Source organism: Podarcis muralis, chromosome 6 (genome assembly GCF_964188315.1).
Source record: "Podarcis muralis chromosome 6, rPodMur119.hap1.1, whole genome shotgun sequence".
NCBI classification, from domain to species: domain Eukaryota; kingdom Metazoa; phylum Chordata; class Lepidosauria; order Squamata; family Lacertidae; genus Podarcis; species Podarcis muralis.
The window spans coordinates 11151725-11175051 of NC_135660.1; the positions used below are offsets into that span (position 1 = coordinate 11151725).

Here is a 23327-nt window from a genome sequence, read left to right on the forward strand (position 1 = left end):
TGAAAAGTTATGAGCGAGTTCTGTATAGTTATATTGATATACATGATTATTGTACAACTTGTATATAGTGAGATTACACGAGAACCCCCAGCTCTCTATATAAACTATATATAAACTATATAGTTTTAATTCTATCAATGTTTACTTATTTAAATGATTGCTTATTCTAAGGTTTTTTTAAAATCTGATGAGAAGTGCAAATATGTTCCAATATTGCTGTTTTATCCAATCATTGTATTTATATATTAAAAAATTAAGTGACTTGCAACATGCCTGAGGGCCTGTATATTTGCATTTTCCTGTACTGTGTTGCACCAATGCGTTTTGAACATATTCCACTTTTCCATAAATCATCTACAGTCATACCTCAGGTTGAAGTAGCTTCGGGATAACTATTTTTGGGTTGCGTGCTGCGGCGACCCGGAAGTAACAGAGCGTGTTACTTCTGGGTTTTGCCGCTCGTGCATGCACAGATGGTCAAAATGGCATCATGCGCAGAAGTGGCGAATCACGACCCGCGGATGCGGGTTGCATTCACTTCTGGATGCAAACAGGGCTCCGGAACGGATCCCGTTCGCATCCAGAGGTACCACTGTACTGTACTACATTACTGCCCTTTTCATACTCTGATGAGGTTCATGTAATTTTATCATACAGGCAACAACCGTCTTACGCTTGTCCAATGTGTGTTCGACTGCACATGCACACATCGCAGCAACTTGGAAAAAGGGGCAGGGTGGAGCAGACTTATGCGTGCTCTGCAAACCCGTGGGAGGTGGTGGTGGTCAGGAATGTAAACCCCACGCAAAATGGTTGTTGCCTATATTTAAAATTCCAGCAGTGGGAGAGCTGAAAAGCAGAGCTCACTCCATCAGCTGTGTGGTGACAGACTTCCCTCAAGCCTTCTCTCCCCTCAACTGTTACCTGGGGGCAGCTGTTCCATCAGACTCAATGAGAGAGATAAGAAGCCGGCCTCATTTCACCAACTTTGTTGGAGATCCAGCTCCATCATGCACCTCCTGTCTTAGAACTGTGCCAGCTGGTCAATAGAGGAACAACAGTCTAGAAATTGGTGCCCAAGTTTAGATTTTCCTCTTTCCACTTTGGCCATGTTGGACAGTAAGTCACTCTGGGAGCCTTTTTGGGCAAATGCAACAAACAAACAAACAAACTTCGCTATTTCCCAGGTTTTGATCACCCAGTCTTACATTGTTGGGGACCTTATCTTTCCTCCCCAATTATGACAGGTTGTAATATGGGCAGCTGTCAATACATTAATAGCCATTTCTCTATCCTCTACTAGGACTTCATATTTTACAGAGGCAGTTTTAGGGTAGCGCGACCAGTTTGGCTGCACTGGGTGCCGCACTGCAGGGGATACCACAACAGTGCTGTAGAATGGAGCGTAAGAGGCTGGCGATGCCAAATTTTAGTGTCCCACAGAGCTGAAATTTGAAAGCCCCAAGTCCCCCACTGTCTTTTACACAACCAACTAGAACAACCAATGGGAGTAAACACCTTGTGATTATTTTGATTTCTCCAATTATACTGGGTCATAATTTCTTTTCAGACAGGTCCAGAAAATGCACTGTCTGAAAACATATTTTTGAAACTATCATGCAGTTGTCTTCAAGAGATAGTAATGCGGGTGACACATGTTAATGTGTGTTGAATGAGTCAGGTCAATGTGTATTATGACACAAGGTTGCCTAAGGACTAGGCAACAAGAAAGCAGAGTTGGGAGGATCTGGGGAAATGAACAGGGGGAGGAAGGAAGCTAAGGGGAATGGAGCAGGAGGAAGGAATACAAGAGGAGGTAACAGAGCAAGAGTGGGATGCTGAGGAGAACATCAGGCAGCTGGATGGAACACTTCAGGAGCAATTCACAGAGCTGGAGGAAAGTGAACAGGAGAATATTCTAGAACAGGAAGGAGGACCACAGGAAGAGAGCACTGAGCTGGATGGAGCTATGCCGCAAGAAATCCCAGAAGAGATTGGCAGGGATCATGAGTGTGTCACAGGTATGGCTGGAGGAGCCAGGCCAAAGATCAAGGAGCAGGTTCAAGGTGGGCAGGAAGATTATATAGAGCAGCCTACAGAAGCCCCCAAAAGGAATACTGAGCAAATTAGAGCAAGCCAAGATGTATTTAGAGGGTGGACCACAGGAACCCATAGGAAGATCTTGAGGCAGGCTGGGAGATCCTGGGAAGAGATCACAGACCAAGCGGGAAGAGGGCAAGGGAAGATGGCAGAACAGGACAACCAAGGTCAAGAAGCAGGTCTAAAACTAGTCAAGGACCTCTTGGCTGTTGTTTCCAGGTCTGACCTTCCCCACGAGGAAAAGCTGGAGCTGGAATTTGTGACTCTCCAGTTTATGATGGGAGGCAACGTGCACTTGCTTGGGGAGCTACAAAGCCAGGCAGTGGTGGAGACCTTCCGCCAGGAGGTGTTTGCAAAGTTCCCAATCCCAGCTTTCCATGTGACGAGCTCGGTGATCTGTTGCGACCAAGCAGCCAGCCAAAGGCCCGAGAGACCCCAGGTCCTGACTGAAAATGGCTGCTCCAGGCAACAAGAAAGAATCTACTCCCAGCTCATCTTCTTCCTGTGTAGAGCCCCTTTCTTAAAGTCGTGGGACCAACTGGATCGACTGGCCGAAATGCTGCACAAGCTGAAGAACTGCATCTACTATAACCCGGTGGCTCTGGTTGGGGTCATTGTGCAGGTGGATCCAGACCCGGGTTTGGATGCAGAACAAGAGGCCCGGGCACGGCGCTGGCTGAGGTGCTTGTTAGATGGGTTCTTCTGCTGCGACTTACTGTTAGATCAGGACGGGACAGAGCCAGAAGTTCAAGTTCAGGTGGCTGTCTATCAGTCAGGCCAGCCCGAGAGGGCTTTAGAAGTGAAGAGAGCAGCATGCCAGGCAATACGAGCAGCTCTAAAGTTCTGAATTGGCACCACAGATGAACACTCTGCTCACATCAGGTAAGGTTAAAGGAACAGAGCAACACTGACTACTAGAATGAGTTGGAATCTAGATGCAAGGGGACAGCAGAAGCAGATTCTCCATTCCCCCTCACTGGTCCAGGCCCTAGGAGATGAAGCAATTATGTGAATGGTTGCAGAGAATGTTGGAATTAATTAATTCACCCATGAGCGCAAGGCAATTGGATGGTTGCCTGACCATTACCTAGATTTCACATCCCTGAATGTTGGTTGAAGTGTATGGAGCATTAGGGGAGGGGCAGTACCTCTGGTGGTGGACACATCATGCTCCTTCCGAGGTAGTTTGTCCATCTTTGGCCCCCACCCTCCATTCAGCTCTCACCTGTGGTTTCTAGAAGCTGCCAGCATGCAACAGCAGCCACACCCCAGGAATGGCTTCAACTGGCCCGCTAAACCAAGTGAGGGTAGCTAATGGGTCTCAACCCCTAAGTGAGTTAGGGACTTCCCCTGCATGTGAAGACACACTCCGGCAGATTGGGCAGATGAGATCAATAGTTGGTCCAGCGGTCAAGAAGGCTGTTTCTGCTCGTGCTGTAGAGGGAAATGAGGGGCAGATGGGACTAGTCAACCTAGGAAGGGTGCCCATCTAGGAGAAGAAAAACTATTGATCCTAAACCTCCGCTGCCTTGTTGGATATCTTCAGAAGAAAAGGCTAAGGAGTAAACCCTACACAAATCCGGAGCGGACTTCCTAAGTCGGATGGTGTCTTGTACACCTCTGGCAACTAAGCTGGTGCCAAACATATTGCTCTGCTTTCCTTTGGACCTCATCAGCGAGGCCAAGATGGGAGTGTGGTCATCTGGGCAGCCCAGGAGCTTCATACATGCTGCCCAGGCTTGTGTGCCAGGGAAGTCACTTCAGTGCTGCTAACACAGTGGTTTGACTTCACTCCCAGAGGCACACTCCATTGTCTCTCGAGACAGACAGGTGCCAACAATGGCAGGAGGTGTATGTTGAAGTCAGATCAGTGTCCAGCTTTCGCAGCTAGATTGAAGCTGCAAGGCCACTAAGAGCATCTCATAGTTGTTAAAGCTGTTCCTTGTAACAGGCAAATATTCTGCACACATTCTTATACTGCACTTGTATCTACATACCTAGACTTGTAATACCTAGATCATAGGTGCTAGAACAATGCAAGGCCAAAGGGCTTTTTAAAACAACATGCCTCATATCGCATCACAGCCATGGAAGGAGAATCTTGCTTCTGCAGAGTGCCCCTTTCTATGCTGCAGTCTCATTTCACTTTAATCCAAGGCAGTGTGTGTTGCGATCCCCGTTTCCTGGTTTTACAAACGGGCTAATATAATCCACAAAGGTTGGCCACTTACACATCTTCCAAGAGAGAAAACCTCACCCTACAAAAAAGAAAGAGGACATAAATCTCCATAGGCTAATTTATATTCATAGACACAAATTTAGAAACATTTATTAAAATTCAAAAAGAAATACAATGCATCTCACTATAGTGACAAAGATGGTGATCAGGTGAACTGTGGGTCTGCTCAATCTGTTGTTCAGGTGGCTGCTGTTACATGCTGACAGCTTCTAGAAGCCACAGGTGATAGGAGAGTGCAGGCTGCGGGCCAAAGGTGGGTAAACTACCCCAGAAGTAGCATAATGTGTCCTCCACCAGATGTACTACCCCTCCCCTAACCCCCTATATGTAACCATGCACATACATTGTTATTATTAAAATCTTAGCCATCAAGATTGCAGGGCAGTGGTTTGAGAGTTTTTGGCCAAAAAGCAGCATAGCCATTTATTTCTCTCTTCACTTATGCTATCCCCCCCCCTTTCAGATCATTCATAAAGTAAAGGTACCCCTGCCCGTACGGGCCAGTCTTGACAGACTCTAGGGTTGTGCGCTCATCTCACTCTATAGGCCGGGAGCCAGCGCTGTCCGCAGACACTTCTGGGTCACGTGGCCAGCGTGACGAAGCTACTCTGGCGAGCCAGAGTCGCACACGGAAACGCCGTTTACCTTCCCGCTAGTAAGCGGTCCCTATTTATCTACTTGCACCCGGGGGTGCTTTCGAACTGCTAGGTTGGCAGGCGCTGGGACCGAGCAACGGGAGCGCACCCCGCCGCGGGGATTCGAACCGCCGACCATGCAATCGGCAAGTCCTAGGCGCTGAGGTTTTACCCACAGCGCCACCTGCGTCCCTTATGCTATCCCCCCCCTTTCAGATCATTCATATTCTTCTGCAATTCCCTTTTAACTCTTCCATGGCCACACCTCTAAACCTATTCTGTTGTTCTGGCTAGCTTCCTCTGCTTCTTTCAAGTCCCACCACAAGACCGTCCTTCTAAAAAAAAGAAAGAAAAAGACCTGTAATTAAATTACTCTGGTCCATCTTTTATCTTCTATTGCCTTTTCCGTGTCCCTCAAAGTCAGGGATTGACAACGCAGCACCCACAGACATCAGGGTGCCCACCAGAACCTCCTACTGTGCCTGCAAAAGGTCTCAGCAAATATCCCCTAAAAACCCACAATGCAGGAGATAGCTTGCTCTTCTGACTCAGTTCCTGCACTGGCTCAGTCTCTTCTACACACCCCAAAACAGCCATTTTGTGACGGGCACCCACGGACCTTTCTCAAAATTCTAGATATACCCACTGGCCCCCAACAGTTGGAACCCCCTAGTTACTACAGTTGTTAAATGGCACTGCCCTCTTTTTCAATCCCGTCTCATACATGTCATGCTTGCAGGGCTCTTGATATAGCACCTAACAAACAGAAGACACTAAATAGATGTTGAGTCTGATTATCATGGTGGCTAGTCCTATTGGGACTTGGGTGGAGCCAGAGTCAATGACAGGCAGAGGCAACTAATTCTAGTTTCGCCCCACATCTTCCTCCCTGCTAAGGTCTACAATGATAGGATTGAGGTTAAGGAGAAGGAAGCTGACAAGTCAGTGGTACCTCCTGGACTGGATGTAAGGAAGGCAGGCTTCAGTTGGACTATAGTTGGTGGGGCAGTTGCCCACATGCCCCAATGGACCAGTCTCCACAGCTGCTAAATGTCAATTAGCACTGGCGTAGGTGGAAATTGGAGCCAAAAATGCAGCAACTCTATGCATTACAGTGGTACCTTGGGTTACAGACGCTTCAGGTTACAGACTCCGCTAACCCAGAAATAATACCTCAGGTTAAGAACTTTGCTTCAGGATGAGAACCGAAATCGTGCGGTGGCAGCGCGGAAGCAGCCTGAGGCCCCATTAGCTAAAGTGGTGCTTCAGGTTAAGAACTGTTTCAGGTTAAGAACGGACCTCCAGAATGAATTAAGTTCTTAACCCGAGGTACCACTGTACTATGTGACATGTAGAAATGTTTCACAATAAGCTTGTTACTTTCAGATTAGCAGTCACCTACTTTAAATATTCATATTATGTTGTTTTTATTTACAGCTCTCCAGTAATACTCAGGATCTCATTCATCACTGGAACATCATTTAAAATTCAGATTATTCCCTCCAATCTCTCTCTGTGTATTTTAATTTTGGAATTATTTACATCCAGCATTTAAATGCCTAGTAAGTTGGTTACTCTCAAGAGGTGGGGAAACGTAATCTATGCAACCAGCCTACTTGATATGTTACAGCCAGTTACACAAGCGAAGAGAGAAAGGAGTATCACATATATTGCAAAGAAAGTTTTGGAAAATGTAACATATGACTCCAAATCAGAAAATAGGTAGTTTAGGGCCAGTCTGGATGAGGCAATGAAGCGTCGTGATTAGATCTTCCATCTCTTACTTTTTAAAAAGCAAAAAGTAGCTGGGTGGGGGAGAATTCAGAGTGGGACCACGGTTCTTGCTTTCGCTCTGTATAGACGGGTCCAGCCATGGTCTGCAACCTGTGCAGACACTAAAACTGGAGAAAAATACGAAGATCAAACACTGAGCGTGCAGATTATTTTATAAGGAAGAGAGAATGCCAGCAGACACTAAGTGTTTACATGGCTCTCCATTAAAAAACAAGAGCAAATACTAAGAGAAGGACAATCCCATCTCAAGTGAACTACTTGCAACTAATTTCCATTCGTGTCCATAAAATACATGGGCTTGTCTTTCCCATGTAATGACAAATCACTTGATTTTGACATAGCAAAACATGTTTATAAAACTTCTTTTTCACCACATATACTGGCTACTCTTTATCTAAAGACGTGGAGAGCCGTAGGAACAAAATAGTTCTCCTTTTAAAAATGATCTAATATGTCATTACCGACTACTAGTCAGGTCAAAAACTGGAGACCCCTGGGCCAGGGGCCAGCCCTTGGCGGGCTATCAGTTGGTTGTCCATTTGCCAAGCCAGGGAAGAAGTGCAGCAGGTGGTATTCATGGCAAGAGAATTGGTCCCCAGGCAATTTTAGTGGGTGGACTGAAGCTGTGGTAGGAGCATCTTCAGAAAAAGGGAAGCAAAAGACAGGGAAATAACATCATTAGTTGGGGAACAGCCCCTCACTTCTCAGAGTATCACTCCCAGAAAGCCGGTTTCTTACAAGGTGTTTAAAGAGTAAAAGTTGTTTGACTTTGTACTTACTAAACCCAATTTGGAATCTTTAGACCATTATACCAGTCTTCAAGGCCCAAAACCAACCACTGAAGTATCAATAGAACAGCAGATTTTAACAGCTGTATATACCCTTCCTAACTACTTCTGCTTGCTGGCACCATACAGCCAGGAATTAGGTGGTCAGCACTTGAAGCCTTGAAATGGTTTAACTCTTCAGCAGACATTATGCATTCTCCCCTCCCCGCAAAAAAACCCAACCTTAATCTTCATAGTCTTGAAAGGTAGAATCTGCAACCACCCACCTGAACACAACAAAAGCTTGCCAGAAATGATGCCACATGCTTCTGTAACCAGACAAGATTTCTCATTGACCTTTTTAAGTGTGGAGAACTAGAACACAACTAAAGATGATGATATTCTGTATGGTAAAATATACATGTATTACAATTGCTAAAGGAATAGGATATGGATTACGAAAGGGTCACTGCTCAGTGGTAGAACACATGCTTTGACTGCAGAAGTTTGCAGGTTCAACCCCTGGTGTTTCAAGAAAGGACAATAAAAAAAATCCTGGACAGCTGCCTATTCACATAAAAATTAATGAATTAGGTGGATCCATTGACTGACTTGTTATAAGACAGGGTCTATGTTCTTATAAAAATATCACAGTATTAAGTTTATCATTATTCCCAAGTGAGCAGACCAAAAAGCTGCAAAACTGTTGACTACAGCCTAAGAGTCATTCATTCATATCTATCTACAGTGGTGCCCCGCAAGACGAATGCCTCGCAAGACGGAAAACCCGCTAGACGAAAGGGTTTTCCGTTTCTGAGCTGCTTCGCAAGACGATTTTCCCTATGGGCTTGCTTCGCAAGACGAAAACGTCTTGCAAGTCTTGCAAATTTTTTTTGCCCCCCCCCCTTTCAAAGCCGCTAAGCCGCTAATAGCTTTTAGTAGCTTAGCCGCTAATCCTTTAATAGCCGCTAAGCCGCTAATAGCGCTAATCCGCTTAGCCGCTAATAGGGTTGCTTCGCAAGACGAAAAAACCGCTAGACGAAGAGAATCGCGGAATGGATTCTTTTCCTCTTGCGAGGCACCACTCTATCTATCTATCTATCTATCTATCTATCTATCTATCTATCTATCTATGACAATCATATACAAGGCAACATAGAGAAAAAAACAATCACATTGGCTGGGAACCAGTGAGACTTTTGGCTAACAGTCTTCTCTCCACCTCAACTCAGACAATTCATATGTCCCTATTTCCACCAGTCTAGCCTTGGCTTTCATTCTACAAACCCACTTGGCATTATTTGTATAGATATTAGTTTTCAAGAAGAGTGCATTTGTAATTTTTACCAGGGCTGCCTGGTAACAGTTATGTTACCTCTGCAGCTGCAAATCTGTATCCACAAAAATAAGAACACTCAGCATGGTGGGTGGTTTCCCCCCCTTTCAAGTTCAACAACAACAAGCAGCCTACTTAATATTTATCTTGCTGAAGAAACATAGCCTCTTGTCCATTAAGTCTATACAAATTTATTTATAATGACCTAACGTCAGCAAATTATGTTCAAACTGGTATTGCACTCCAAGTAATACCTAGATTTGAAGGACAGAAGAAAAGGCAAGTGAACTCAAATATCCAAATTTCTGAAACATTTTCAGATGCTGTGAGACAATAACAGTAATATGGAAGAAATGGCACCTTACATATCCCGGGCTCAAAATACCTGGCCTTATTAAAAAAGACATTTTGGAATACGTTGTACCAATGGTTCTGCTAGTTGTATCAGTTTTGTTGTTTTAAAGACAGATATATACAGATATATATATGTATATATATATGTATGTACACACACACACACACACACACACACACACACGTATAAAATATTGGTTGCTAGCTCTGCATGCTATGGACTATTGTCTCTTTTGCAGTACAAAGGACCATTTAATGATCGGATTGAAAATACAGTGATTTTCTAGTATGTTAGTTACTGCAATTAAGCAGCTTCTGTTTAACAGTCCAAGAAAGAGGGCTAAGACAGAGATGGACTCCAAAGTCCAGGATTAACAAAATGCCCAGCATATCATTTGAAGAGTATTGCCTGAGATAGTATTTGAAGGAAGACATGTGGAGCCTCATTCCACCCTAAAATCCCAGAGCTGACATTGGCACTGGAAGCATTTGTTACAAGTTATCGTTCTGTTTATACTTCCACTGGAAGGAAAAACTTTCTGCTTATACTTCCGTTGGAAGTAAAAACAGTTACTAGTGGAAGCAAAAGCTTTTCCAATAACTGATCTTAATCTGTGTGTGCCAGCACTGGGTGAAAAAGCAGAGGGTGAAGGATACTCATCTTCTGATTATGCGGAACAAGAGTACTGAAAGCCAATCAAAGAGGTTTTGCAAGAGAATGTTGCTCCTTGGGAGCACTTAGACAAAGTCAGTGTCTTTGCATTCCCACTGATCTACCTGGTCCCATGCCAAGGATTACCATTGATCTGCCAAGTGAAATTTGAATTTCAGCAAGGGTTTGTTGCTTGACTTAAACTCACTATCAAAATTTGAGAAAGCTATAGACAATGGAGTTGGACATTCTAGTCTTTAAAGTGTGTTTACTTGGAAAAGGATCCCACAGATTTCAACAGAAAAACGCTTCCAAGCAAACAAATTAGCCTTGTCATAGAGGGTCAACCACAGGAATAGAAGTTTGTGCTGATGCACCTAAGCAGCGTACTAAATAGTGGGGTGTACCTATGCTGCTCTACCAAGCTTCCTGTTGGAAAGTTCCTAATCCCTTCCTGCCAGAGGTGAACTTGGTGCAGGGCTTTAGAGTCACGTCTAAGAACACATGGACAACTCATGCCCCAGACCAGCACAAGGATCTTTAAATATGATCCTACAAACCACAACATCAGCCTAGCGGCTTATACAAGTAGGCTCTTAGAATGAGAAATGATCTACAGAATTAAAATGACAAAACTGGACAAATCAATGTAAGGAAGTATTATATATTAATAGCTTCTGTTATATAAATAACCTTTATAAAAATAATCTTTAATTCTAATAACTCACCTCTTTTTAGGTTCTGAAAAACATGCATGAAAAAATGTACTGAGGTTTAGGTTAGAAAAAAAAATCAAATCTGAAAGTGTTGCACTAAACCCAATCCTCCCCACTAGCCAGACTTTTGAGGTGGTGGGAGAGGTAATCATTGAAACCCTACTAATACTGTCCAGCAGAATCTTAAGATCTACACCTAATAACTTGTTTGAAATAGTCAAATAAAAACTGAGAAAATTGCTACTCTAAAATCCACCAGTTATATCTGACATTATGAAGGCACGATCTTTTCTAATTTACTGACTGGAGTTCATGGGAGAGGAAAACTCTTAGGAGCAATTAATATTGCTAAGCTTTCCTTCTTTTGCAAACCTACATGGGCCCAATTTACACCAGACCAACTGGAACATGTGAATGACTGGTTTTAATGCTCGGCACAGATTCCCCAATCAATCAAACAAATCTCTGAAGTATACCTTCCTGGACTTAAGGCATAACATGACTGTACATACAGGAAAAGTTGTATTTGTAATACACAGTCTGTAGTGTTCCGAAACCCTGTTTAACGTATTTAAATAGCTTTGAGGTTGTTGTTTTTTAATCTTGCTGCAAGTTCAAATGCTGTTTATGGTTTGTGCAATTAAGATGCAACCAAACTTTACTGCCAACAGTGCAGTGAAACAGCCACAAAATGGGTTATCAGTTTTTCAGCACATTCATTTTTGTTTCAGTTCAAGGCATGTTGCTTGATTGTATGAAAGATCCAGTCCATTTTTGTTGTCCAGCCACCATGATGAGCATCATTCATCTGTTTCATGAAATACTCCAGTGCTTCCTGCTCTGTTTTGTCCAATGCAAGAGTCTTGCGAATATATGCAATGTCATCAAAAGACTGTAGTTCTGGCATCCCAGAACCAAGCATCATGGAGAAGAGGTTTATGAAAAGATTGGCATGCTGCCGGATTGCTAGATAAGCTTTATAACACATTTCTTGGAACCTTGGAGAGAAAAAGAAAAAGAAAAAGAATATATCAATCAGACCTATGCCACAGTTTTTGAGGATCATGAAACAAAAGGAGTACGGTACATAAAAACAGCTGCTAGTTGACCTTTACAGTTGAAAAGGCCATGATGCCATCAACAGAAAAGGCCAGGAGGCTATCAACATTTCTTTATCATGTGGCATTAAAGAAAACTATTTTCCCATTGAGGAAAAAATAATTTGTGCAATGCTTTTCATCATAAAACCATACCGCTCACTGCATTTAGCTTTCTCAAAAAAAGATGTTCTGGAAATATAGGAATTTTTAAAGTAGAGTACCTGTAAATGAAGGACACAAAGCCTTTTAAACTACTAAATTCAGAATCTAATAATTTGTGCACATGGGTCATGCATTTCCTGTCTGCTTGGCCCCAGTTATTACAGGTTACAGGCTACACGTTCTGAGATATACATGAGGAGGAACATGCCAATTTCCCATTCTAGGAGTATTGTTTATTAAATTTGTATACCACCCTGCATCCGTAGATCTCAGGGTGGTTCACAACATAAAAACACATGATAAAAACTAAAAATACCTAATAAAAATAAGAGCTACCTCCACTACACAAACCAATAACCCGACACCCATGGCTTGTGGTTTATTCCATGGTGTTTAGGGAAAACCTCTTTGGAGAAAATGTGTTTGGAGTGTGTGTGCTGCTTTCAAAACCTCTTTAGATGTGGACCATGTTTTCTGGGAGCTCCCTGTTTAGTTATTACATTTATATACTACCTTTTTTCTTCCAGGGGGCTCAAGTTGGTGTACATGGGTTCTCTTCCTCCCCATTTTATCCTCACAACAACCCTGTGAGGTAGGTTAGGCCAGGCTTCCTTAACCTCGGCCCTCCAGATGTTTTGAGACTGCAATTCCCATCATCCCTGACCACTGGTCCTGCTAGCTAGGGATCATGGGAGTTGTAGGCCAAAAAACATCTGGAGGGCCGAGGCTGAGGAAGCCTGGGTTAGGCTAAGAGATGTTGACTGATCCAAGGTCACCCAGTGGTCTCCCAGGTCCTAGTTCAACACTGTAACCACTACAGAACACTGTAAAAACAAGTGTGTACCTTCTCAGTCACTCCAGGATTACATGGTCTTTGCTTTATTACACCCGTTGTATTTCAAAACCCTTACAATTATTATTTTTATAAAATAACGTATGAATGAAAGTTGTGAGCCACATTGTGCACATAAAATTAAGGTAGCAGTGACAAAGTTCTGTATTCTGTGAACTGCCCTGATATTCTGTGAATCAGCCTTAGACCTGCAGGTACTGAGCGGTATATAAATTCAATAAAAAATAAAAGTTAGTTCATTCAAAATATCACACACCCCCAGCAGAAACATAACCCTTTCCTTCAGTATTTCAAGATAATATCTGATTAATTATATAGTAAGATTTGTTTATAACAATTAAACTTCAATTAAACCTTCAACTATAAAATGTCGTACCTTTCAAATTCCCTTGTTTTGGTACATTCTTGGGCTCCTTTACTAATCACTATCAAGAAATCTTGCGTTAAGACAAACGGCACACGCTCTCGTTTATAGCCAAACTTCTTCTTTTTGTGATCCAAGAAGTGTCCGAAATCAATGTGAAACAGCTTTTAAAAAAATGCATTTTTAGGTTATTAGTAATCACCTTGCCAACAAAGGTCCGTATAGTTAAAGCCATGGTCTTCCCAGTAGTGATGTATGGAAGTGAGAGCTGGACCATCAAGAAGGCTGATCGCCGAAGAATTGATGCTTTTGAATTATGGTGCTGGAGAAGACTCTTGAGAGTCCCATGGACGGCAAGAAGATCAAATGCATCCATTCTTAAGGAAATCAGACCTGAGTGCTCACTGGAAGGACAGATTGTGAAGCTGAGGCTCCAGTACTTTGGCCACCTCATGAGAAGAGAAGACTCCCTGGAGAAGACACTGATGCTGGGAAAGATGGAGGGCACAAGGAGAAGGGGGCGACAGAGGACAAGATGGTTGGATAGTGTTTTCGAGGTTACCAGCATGAGTTTGACCAAACTGCGGGAGGTAGTGGAGGACAGAGGTGCCTGGCGTGCTCTGGTCCATGGGGTCACGAAGAGTCGGACACGACTAAACGACTAAACAACAACAACAATCTGGGAAAGCCAAGAGAATAGAATATTCCCACCTGCATATTGATCTGATATTTCATTCCAAGAGTCAATATGCAAAACAGCCCTGCACCAGCAGCTTTCATACTGTTCCAAAGAAACCTGGGATTTCTCAGAAGTGCAATGAACAGTTCAGTATAGGGAACAGACTTTCCAAAGGCACCACCATAAAACTGCTACTGAAATTCACAGCTGCACAGGGGTACTGGGTGTGTTTTAGGCCAATGTTTATGGTGAATATGTACCTTAGCCTAATGCCTCTGCAACCTACAGAACTGTTAGGGCAGATGCTTAAAAGGTTCATCAGAAGCAGAGGCAGAAAGTGTTTCCTGAAGATAAGAAGCATGATGGTAGGAAGCTTCTGCATTGCCCAAATACCTGCACATAGAAAGGCATAATCATTGTAAACATTTTTACCTGCCCATCATCTTTCACCATGATATTGCTGTTGTGACGATCTCCAATTCCCAGTATGAAAGTAGCCACACAATAGCCAGCACAAGAGCGTGTAAACAAATCAATAGCTGCATCATACCTATTAAGAACAAAGAACACATGGAATATTGCAGGTGCCATTGTTTAGGACTTGTAAAAGAAAACGATTCAGACACGCAACGTAGATGAGTATTCCCGGAAACCACCTCTTTGGATGGGGGAGAATTCAACATGTATTTTTATTTAAAACATTTTATGTCACTTTTCAAAATAGTTTTACAACTAAAAATCAACAATATACCTTATCTAAATCCGAAACCAAATCTATGCCACAAATAAAACTATGGATTCTATAAAATTAACTATCAAAAGGCAGAAAAGAAACAAATGAAAAGTTTTGACTTGTCTTTCGAAGAAAACTAAAGATGGAGCCATGTGAATCTCTTGAGGGTTGGCGTTCCAAAGATCTGGGGCTATGACAGAAGAGGCTCTTTTTCTTTTTTAGTCCAATCTAGACTCAACAGATGATCAAATCTTTAGCATGATCTCAGTGGTAGATCTTAATTGTTGATAGGGCTCATACAGGAGGAGGCATTCCCTCAGATAATCAAGATCTGGCCAGGCTGGTTAAGACTTTGAATGTTAAAATCAGCACCTTGAATTTGGCCCAGAAACAGATCAGCACTCAAGTGCAGTTTGTTTTACAATAGGTTACAAAATGAGAAAATCCATTCAAATCCATCAGCAATTGTTTTGCACCAGGTAACATTTCCACCAGTGATGCTTTCCAGGCATGGCTTTGGGAAGAAATCTAGGGCCCCGCTCAGCAGAATGAGCAGGAGAGCCACCGAACACAGCAGGGCTGGCTTACCTAATCTTGAAGTAAGTGAAGTAATACACATCACTCCATAGAGGGTCCACTATAAGACCATTAAGATGAGGGACCATGATTTCCTAAATGCACCACCAGTTTCCACCTTTTCTATAGGTGATGTGTTATCGTTAACAGGCAAATATGCTTCCTTCATGGGAACTGAGGCTAAAAGATACTTGCCTAAATAAGGAATGATACATTTTGATGTTTGGTGCGTAACGGCTATCACACACATTCTACCTACGGTACTTCTGATTGGTGGCTGATGTAGTTTTGTAGCTGGAGGGCAAGAAGAAGGGATGGGGCTCCAACAGCATCATTTTGGATTGGTATTTTGGTGCTACTTTAAAGATTATTTTATGTCTGCTTCCCCAGGCCACTAGAGGTCCTGAGCACCTGCTTCTCACAATGCAAGCGTAGCAGCTGCGCTTAGAACTTCCTATCACTTGGGGAAGTGAAAAACCATGGGAAAATACAGTGGCCGGATTCTGCCATCAGAAAACTGGAGAAGACCAGTTAGGAATGCAGCTTCATTAATGTCTGCAGTTATAAGGTGGTGTGAACTAACCACTGAATCGTCCTAAAAACCATAACTAAACATTGCAGCCACAAACCAGAAAACCATGTGAGCCGCTCATCCATTGGGGATTTCACTTATTCAAGCAACGTGAATGTCCTCCTGCATCACACAGCAAATTGTTTCAGAGACCTGGCAGACATAAAAGCAGCCTGTGATATAGTATAGGAGCTTGCTGTCTCAAGAAAACATTAACATGCCCTGCGAGAAATGAACAAGGTCTTGCCTGAATCCAATCTCTGGATGTGTCCATACTTCAGTTACAAAATACTGTGGCTTAAAACAGAAGGGGACCAAAATATTCTTAGGCTTCCATCAAAGAAAGAATAAAAGAAGGGGGGGGGGAATTAAAAGTCAACTCACATTTCCCCTTTGTTCTTGTCTTTGAGCCACTGATGTAACGTATGGCTGTTGAATTGCAGTGCTCCTTTAAGGCCACCTTTGCACTGGATCTGCATGATTGTGTGTGAATTTCTCACAACCTCAATGAGCCCCACACAGTCGCCAATAGATAAACAACCATAAGGCAGCATCCTAGAAGAGCAATGTGAGTTTTTTTTTTAAAAAAAGACATCGTAATGGCCACCAAACAAAACACATAGGCACTGAAATCTCTATGTAATAATCAAACATTTAAGTCATTTGGATAGACGACCAGCAGGGCCATGGTTTATAGAACTACTACACAATTAATTCCAGCCCCCCAGGGCAACATTGGACTTGCATTTCTAGAACAGCAGCTCAAGGCTACATGAGAAGTCGTTTTTTAAATAGAAAGGAGTTTAGAAAGCAGTTTGTGGTGTGGAATGGGCCTGCTCTCTCATGCAAAATATCCCACTGTGTATGTACAAAGTCGCTTTTTGGATCCTAGCCCAGGAAAATGGTGGACACATGCAAGAACGTTAAATCATGATGATACTTGATTTTGCAGCCATTTACATATTCACTGCATACTGATGACAACGTTAAGCAGTAATCTGGCTGATTAGATACAGAAGAAAATTTAAAACATTTGTAGAATGGTAGTTATTGATTACAATAAATAAACTAAAATTTTCTGCAAACTCCTGAACCAAATATGTTCTTCTTCAGGCAGAATGATAAACAAAACACAGACTGCAACATTAGCAAAATTTATGAATACTTGCCTAAGATCAAGCCCTTGGTTTTGCCAGATGTTTTCCATGATTCTTATGATTTGAAGTGTCAACATATCCTGACGTAGATCTGAAAACATGCAAGTGAATGCAGGTTTTGGGAACTTTTGGAAGGCATAAAACAGCTTCAGCAACTTTGTTTTTAATGAGTTAAATCAAAGTTTTGCATGATAAGCTTACTCTGTTCTGTTATCAATGACTTTTATTGATTGAAAAAAAATGACTGTGTTAAAAAAATCAAAACACAACCTGTGACAAAAATGTGAAATCAAACTAATTCTAGAGATTGGGGGAAAGTTATTATAGTCCACTACTTCAAGTCTATGGAGGTGAATATCTTCTTGTTCCAACAGGCTTTTGGGAATTAAAGGGCTGCTGTGCTGCTGTTTTTACTGTAATTACTTGTATATTGTAATTATTGGTATGTTTAAAACAGATTTTATATATATCTATAGTTTAAGTTTTATCAATATTGAATTGTATTTTAATGATTAATTTTTCTATGCTTTTAGTGGTTCTTTTATCCGTAAGCTGCTTTAAGTCCCATCATGAAAAAAGGCAGGGTATAAAGGTATAGGGTAGTATACAAATTTAATAAATAAATAATAATAAAACAACTTTATATTGGACTACAGCAGAAAAGCTTACCAAGTGCTCTGGTCCCCCACTTCCAGCCACAACCTACATAGGAAAGCTCTTTGGACAGGAACAGAGCGCACCTCAAACAGCCATGTTGGTTCCCTCAGCTAGCAAACAGAGCAAGCGGCTCCTGCTAATCTGTGTGCATGTGCCCTCCCATGCTAAAAGAGAACAACTGCCTATGTGCAAATGCCACAGCACTCTGCTCTGTCTCCCCTGGTGCAAAATTACCATACAACAAGATAGTGATAGCTGGGCGCTATCTGGTTTTCAGCATCGTGATGTATCACCAGCTAAACATCACGATATATTTCTATGGTAGACATAGTGATGGCATTTGCATTATTGCTCACTAATACTGTGTAGTGGAAGGGGTTTCTGTGTGTTTTTGGCAAAAATGAATACAGTGGATGTTAATATAAAATTCACAAGGATTAGGAAGAAATCTTTTACTTTGATGTTATAACTTATAAGTTGGAGGTATAAACTGAATAGAGGGGTTTAAGATGGTTAGGGCGATGAAGAAACACATACAGGATACAATGAAATATACTTCCTTACCATCTCCATTTTTAAAGATGATTTCATTATTCTGAAACAGCAGCTCAGACATGATATCTGGGTTTTCCCAATTAAGCCAAAGTGGCCTTTTAGCAGATGACATAATCCTGCACTCCTCAAGCCTATGAAAGGATAAAATAGCTGCTTAAACGAGTGCACCTTCAAACTGACATAAATGATTATATTTGTACAGACCTATTATTATTATTATTAATACTACTACTACTATTAATTCACCTGCAGATCTCAGGGCAGTTCATAACATAAAAATACAATAGAAAAGCAGAAAATACATGATAAAAACAAGAACAAAAAACAAAACCAAACAATAACCCCTACTCCCCTACCCCCACTTTTAGCTCAGGTGTGGGGAACATTTTTGGCTCCCTGAGGCTGATCCTGATAAGCCTCATTGCAGACCAAATAGGATGGATGGTCAGCAAAACGCACCTGTCAATCACATGACATCATTAGGACATAACAGGATTGAGAGACAAGTTGTTCTATCCACCAGAATGGAAAGTGTCCCCATTCTGTGAGCAAGGTGCACTCCTACCACCCACCAGCTGATGGGCAGTTGGGACTTTAAGGTCCTGATTGTTCCTTTGAAGCTCACTACACACCTGAAGTCATGTATGGTGTCAGGTGTAGAGCTGGGGGGTGGGCATGGCTTCCACAAAATGTGCATTTCATGGGCCAAATGGAGGGGACTGTTGGCCAGGTCTGGCATCTGGGTTGGTGGTTCCCCACTACTGTCTTAAACCAAAATGCAGCATTACTTTTCACATCTAAAGGGCAATCTCCAAGCATGATGCAGTTACAAATAAAAAGATGGATCTATGTGACCTAGTTTTAACTAGAGGACAGGATTTTAGAAAAAAGGTGACTGAGGAGGCTCTTCATGCAATTGTCCATTTTAAATGTTCCAGATACATTCATGCCTATTTATGAAATCTGAGAAAGATGATACCTAAGATTTCCAAGCTGATGAGCAGGATTGAGAGGAGATATAAAGCCTTGCAGTGCATCCATGAAGTCTGGCCGCCTCATTTGCTCCACAAGGAATTTCATCTGTACCTGATGGATAACAGCATCCAAATATTGACGAGCTCATCAGTCAAATACGAATGAAGGCAGTGTTTGTGACCAATTTCAATTTTTAGCATGAAGAGTCATGTTTTCTTAAAAAGCTTTTAAATGAAATATTTCAACTCTAAGTGCTGAAGAACGCATCCAGTGCTAAATTTATCAATTTACCTTTTGGGTTTCATCCTTTTTCTCCTGTTTAAGGATGTCTGTGAGGTTAATAAGTTTTTCCATAGCTTCTACCTGCCTGCTCAGGTGTTTAAGGTACATCCCACATGCTCGGCAATATGACTCCAAAAGCAGACCAAACCTCTGGCTCACATTTTTGTTGTGCATTTCAGACCTAACAGAAGGCATAACTTATGGTTAATTTTTAATAAAGCATTTGCTAAGAAAAAAACTATGTATTCAGGATCACTCACCAGTTAAAAGAGTATCCACTAAGCAAGGATGGGAAAGAACCATGCCCCAAACTTTAAGAGAGTCAATCAACTCTATATTTAGATTAGGGGTTGTCAACCTGGTCCCTACCGCCCACTGGTGGGCATTCCAGGATTCTAGGTGGGCAGTAGGAGATTCTACAGCACAAGTTAAATCCTCCTTCCATCGAGCACTGGTGGGCAGTAAGGAAATTTTCCCATCAAGAAAGATGCATTAGTGGGCGGTAGGTATAAAAAGGTTGACTACCCCGATTTAGATAGTAAACACACACACACACCATTTACTCAAGATTCCATTCTTCATCTCAGCATGAAAATCAATATATGGTTTTCTAAAGCTTTTTATTTTTATTATCCTGATGCTATATTGTTGCTGATTTAAACAGAAATCAACATTCTGAACCAAATCTCTTGCATTCATCACTGAGGCATTGGAAGGACCCAAAGCCCAAGAAACAGTTGCAGTATCTTTCTGAACATCAGGCCAAATTTTTTAATTTTTAAAAAAATAATAGTAATAATGGTGCTTTCAAGTGCTTTATACATAAAAAAAATAAAAGCACAGGATGGTCAAGATCAAAATTTCATCTCTTTATATAGGAATCCATTTAAAGTGGAAATCCAAACTTACTTTAGATGCCAAAAGAAGAAATGTCCTATTCTTTGATTGGTCAGTGCCTTCTTCAGTAAAAATCTCACGAGCAGATTATCCAAGTACTGCTCGTATTTCAGAACCTAGGCACAAGAGGATTGAAGTGTAATTGGCATTTAGCTATATTCTGTGGAAGACAAGGTTTTGCCACTCTGCATGATATATCACAATCCCATAGTCGCCTTTGACTGGACTTAACCGTCCGCGGTCCTTTACCTTTTACCTATAGCCCAAGCTTGTGGATTATAACTTACCTACTCACTTTGGGTGAATATAAATTGCCCTCCCTCTTTAGTGACCAGGGCTGATCCAGAGCCTCTAAATTACAGCTTGCCTTCAGCACTATCTAGCCCTTTATAAAGAAATCTGAGGAAGTTCTCAATCTGGATATGTGAATGAGCCCAAAGTACTGCTGTGCCTCAAGCTGCCTGCTTTATTTTACAAACAGTGCAGTTGCCCTTGTATTATATTTTGTGTCTAATTCTGTTGTCCCCTGCAGTTTTCTGAGATAGCTTATAATAATAATAATAATATAATAATAATAAGCTTGATTATACCTACAATATAAACCATGTTGTAGGTTTACATTTGCATTTATTTGCTGCTACATGCCCTAAGGCAGAGTCATTTGGAATGGGGAGGAGGGGAAGAGAAATAATTTATTCTTTAAAGATCCCCCCAAAAGTTGAAAGGCTAAATATTTTTCTCCCTTTCAGTTCTCTCTTCTTTCCTTTATCTTCTTGGCCAAGAACCACCATTTTATACCACTGCTTGTAAGGGTATTGCAATGAAAAGATATAAATATTGTTTCTTGAAATCCATAGATATAGCTAACCATAGGCTGGTAACTTGGTGGAATTATTTACAATGCTGCACGAGCCTTTGCTCATTTCTGTCTCGTAATATTACTCTTTTGGGGAGGGGGTGCTATCAACCTCTGAAGTGCTACAGCAATATATTATCCAGCTATCAGCAGTGGTCAGCAGAACGATCTTTAATACGCAGCCAAGCACTGTGCTAACGTTGGTAAGCTTTAACCTTTCAGAGATATTCTGATTCTCATCATCCAGAAAAGTTATATAAAGTCTTAGCATAAATTTCAGGCACAGTGGCATACATTAAGAGGCAGTTGACTAAAATAGATTACAGTACCTGTACCAGCTGAATCAAATACTGAGAGAGTTTGTCATCTGTCAGATATTTTTCTAGACATCGAATTGCAAACGCTCGCACCATCGGATCTGGGTAATTGCAGTCCAAAAGCTCCATTGCCTGTTCAGGCTTGATGGGAGGCCAGTCTTTTATCAAGCAGTACATCTGCACAGTTCAGAACAATGAATTTGTATCAGTCATGAGAACACAAGAATGGTCTTGCTGGATTAGATGAAATTCCAACTAACCCAATATTCTACTTCCAACAGCAGAAAAGGCAAACAAACATCTCTAGACGTGCATAAACAGGATATGAAGATGACGGGCTCATCCTTTTAGCTTTCAGCAACTGGTGTTCAGAGGTATACTGCCATGAAAGCTCCAACTGCCATGGCTTGGGGTAACAAATTTCAAATATTAATTATGGGCCGTAATTATATCAGGAGGAAATTGTGCTAATACTACTGAAGAGAGCTTGTGGGATCCTGTTACAACAAAAATGTTTTATTAACTAAGAGGTAAGAGAACAAAACTAAAGCCATATCCCACCCCCCATTTTCTTCCCATCAACATGGAAGCTATTATAATGAAAGTCTTTGACCGAGGCTACTGCTAACAACTGTAGCCAGTTTAAAAGAGGGTATAAGTAACGGAGATACTACCTGGGCTACTTCATCTCTAGAGTTCCATTTGACAGACAAAAGCAATTTAGGTAGGATTTCTGGCGTATTTACACAGTAATGCCTGCAAAAAAACCAACAAGAGAAGGGATTTTGAAATAAAAATTTAAAGTATTGTTGTCATTACAACATGGAACTATTTAGTATGCTGGTTATAGATTAAAAAAATAATAATCTTCAGGAGGCTTCACAAAAAGCCAAAGTTTTGTGGGTTAAGCTTAGGGGCAGATGACAAGCCCCGTTCCCTTCCCCAGTTTCTTTCCTTTCCCACTTAAAATGCAATCCAGGGAGCGTGATTGCCCACCTACTTTTCATAGTCCTACTTATGACCCAATGTCATACCTGTGGCTCCAAAGGAAATCCTTTTCTTGTTCAGTTATTTCAGACAGTGGGTCTCGAGTGCAGATTGAACGCAGCTGCTCTTTGTCACAATCTCTTAATTCATTATCTCGTGCTAGTCTATTACTCTGTAAAACAAGAGAGCAACAGAGACTTGTTCATACTACAATTCTCTCTCTCTCTCTCTTTTTGAATACTTAAAGCATCTCACATACTTCATCTCAGTAGCCCTAACAACCACTCTGTATTATTGAACCCTGTTCAATACTTAACCCTGTAGTCGGTGGGTTGGGGAGACAGTCGCTTGCCTAAAGCAATCTGATAAAACTTCACGAGTGAGGTGAGAACTAGCTTGTAGTGCATGTTCTTAGCCACAATGCAACCTGGAAAGTAAAATTCTCCTTACCAGTCCTGCATGACTGTAGTTAAACCCTAGTTCTCGAGATATAGTCCAATTGGCATGGTCTTCAATTACAGACATGTCGGGAAACTTAACAGGACTGCTAAACCAATCAAATTCCAGCTCTAAACAAGGAGTTTCCTAAGAAGAAAAGAAGTTTGTCCTTGTATGATTTAAAATATTGTTTTTTAATATATATAAAAACACACTATTCCACAAGTACAAGCTATGCAAATACAAGGTATTTAAAATAATAAAACCACAGGATCAGACAAATTAGTCTTAAGTCTCAGGAGAAACACCAGCTGTCTTCAGAAGACCAAGTTTTATTGCTGCTAGTCAAAGAATGAAAAGACCCCGACAGTAGCTTGCTGAAGTTGCATTCTTCAAAGCTGCATCCATAGTAAACTCAATTTGGATTTTGGTAGAGACATTAGTCCCATTGTAACCTTTGTGGATGGAACAATTCAGGCTACCTAAAGTTCTGTATCACTAGACAAAATCCTCACAAATTGCACAGCATTTTATTTTGACAACCTTGGGAACAGCACTCCAGATTGCAACTAATG

The 23327-nt window shown here is 41.6% G+C and overlaps 2 protein-coding genes and 1 long non-coding RNA gene across 6 annotated transcripts in view; 1 reads left to right on the top strand and 2 right to left on the bottom strand.

Moving 5' to 3' along the window:
* Window positions 1–1580: 1580 nt before the first annotated feature.
* LOC114596754 (uncharacterized) lies at window positions 1581–3515 on the top strand. Its single transcript, XM_028728491.2, has one exon. It carries the CDS (start codon window positions 1787–1789, stop codon window positions 2945–2947), a length of 1161 nt encoding a protein of 386 aa, XP_028584324.2. The 5' UTR covers window positions 1581–1786; the 3' UTR covers window positions 2948–3515.
* An 882-nt stretch (window positions 3516–4397) lies between these two features.
* Window positions 4398–8274, bottom strand: LOC144327945 (uncharacterized). Its single transcript, XR_013393111.1, has 2 exons — window positions 7230–8274; window positions 4398–5309 (listed from the first exon to the last, which is right to left on the bottom strand). It is a non-coding gene; the product is annotated as an uncharacterized LOC144327945 (long non-coding RNA).
* Window positions 8275–8973: 699 nt separating this feature from the next.
* Window positions 8974–23327, bottom strand: part of PIK3CA (phosphatidylinositol-4,5-bisphosphate 3-kinase catalytic subunit alpha) — a 41909-nt gene continuing 27555 nt past the window's right edge. For 2 of the 4 annotated variants that reach the window (XM_028731614.2, XM_077929754.1), the window contains exons 10-22: window positions 22765–22899; window positions 22362–22486; window positions 22002–22083; window positions 21340–21504; window positions 20167–20270; window positions 19267–19438; window positions 18980–19086; window positions 18010–18131; window positions 16801–16879; window positions 16016–16186; window positions 14184–14301; window positions 13085–13236; window positions 8974–11591 (exon numbers count right to left, since the gene is read on the bottom strand). In XM_028731614.2, the coding sequence (XP_028587447.2) occupies window positions 11321–11591; window positions 13085–13236; window positions 14184–14301; window positions 16016–16186; window positions 16801–16879; window positions 18010–18131; window positions 18980–19086; window positions 19267–19438; window positions 20167–20270; window positions 21340–21504; window positions 22002–22083; window positions 22362–22486; window positions 22765–22899 (1803 nt within the window). In that variant the 3' untranslated portion in view covers window positions 8974–11320. The remainder of the gene's footprint in view (window positions 11592–13084; window positions 13237–14183; window positions 14302–16015; window positions 16187–16800; window positions 16880–18009; window positions 18132–18979; window positions 19087–19266; window positions 19439–20166; window positions 20271–21339; window positions 21505–22001; window positions 22084–22361; window positions 22487–22764; window positions 22900–23327) is intronic. The other 2 variants (XM_028731615.2, XM_028731617.2) reach the window with 2 other exon arrangements.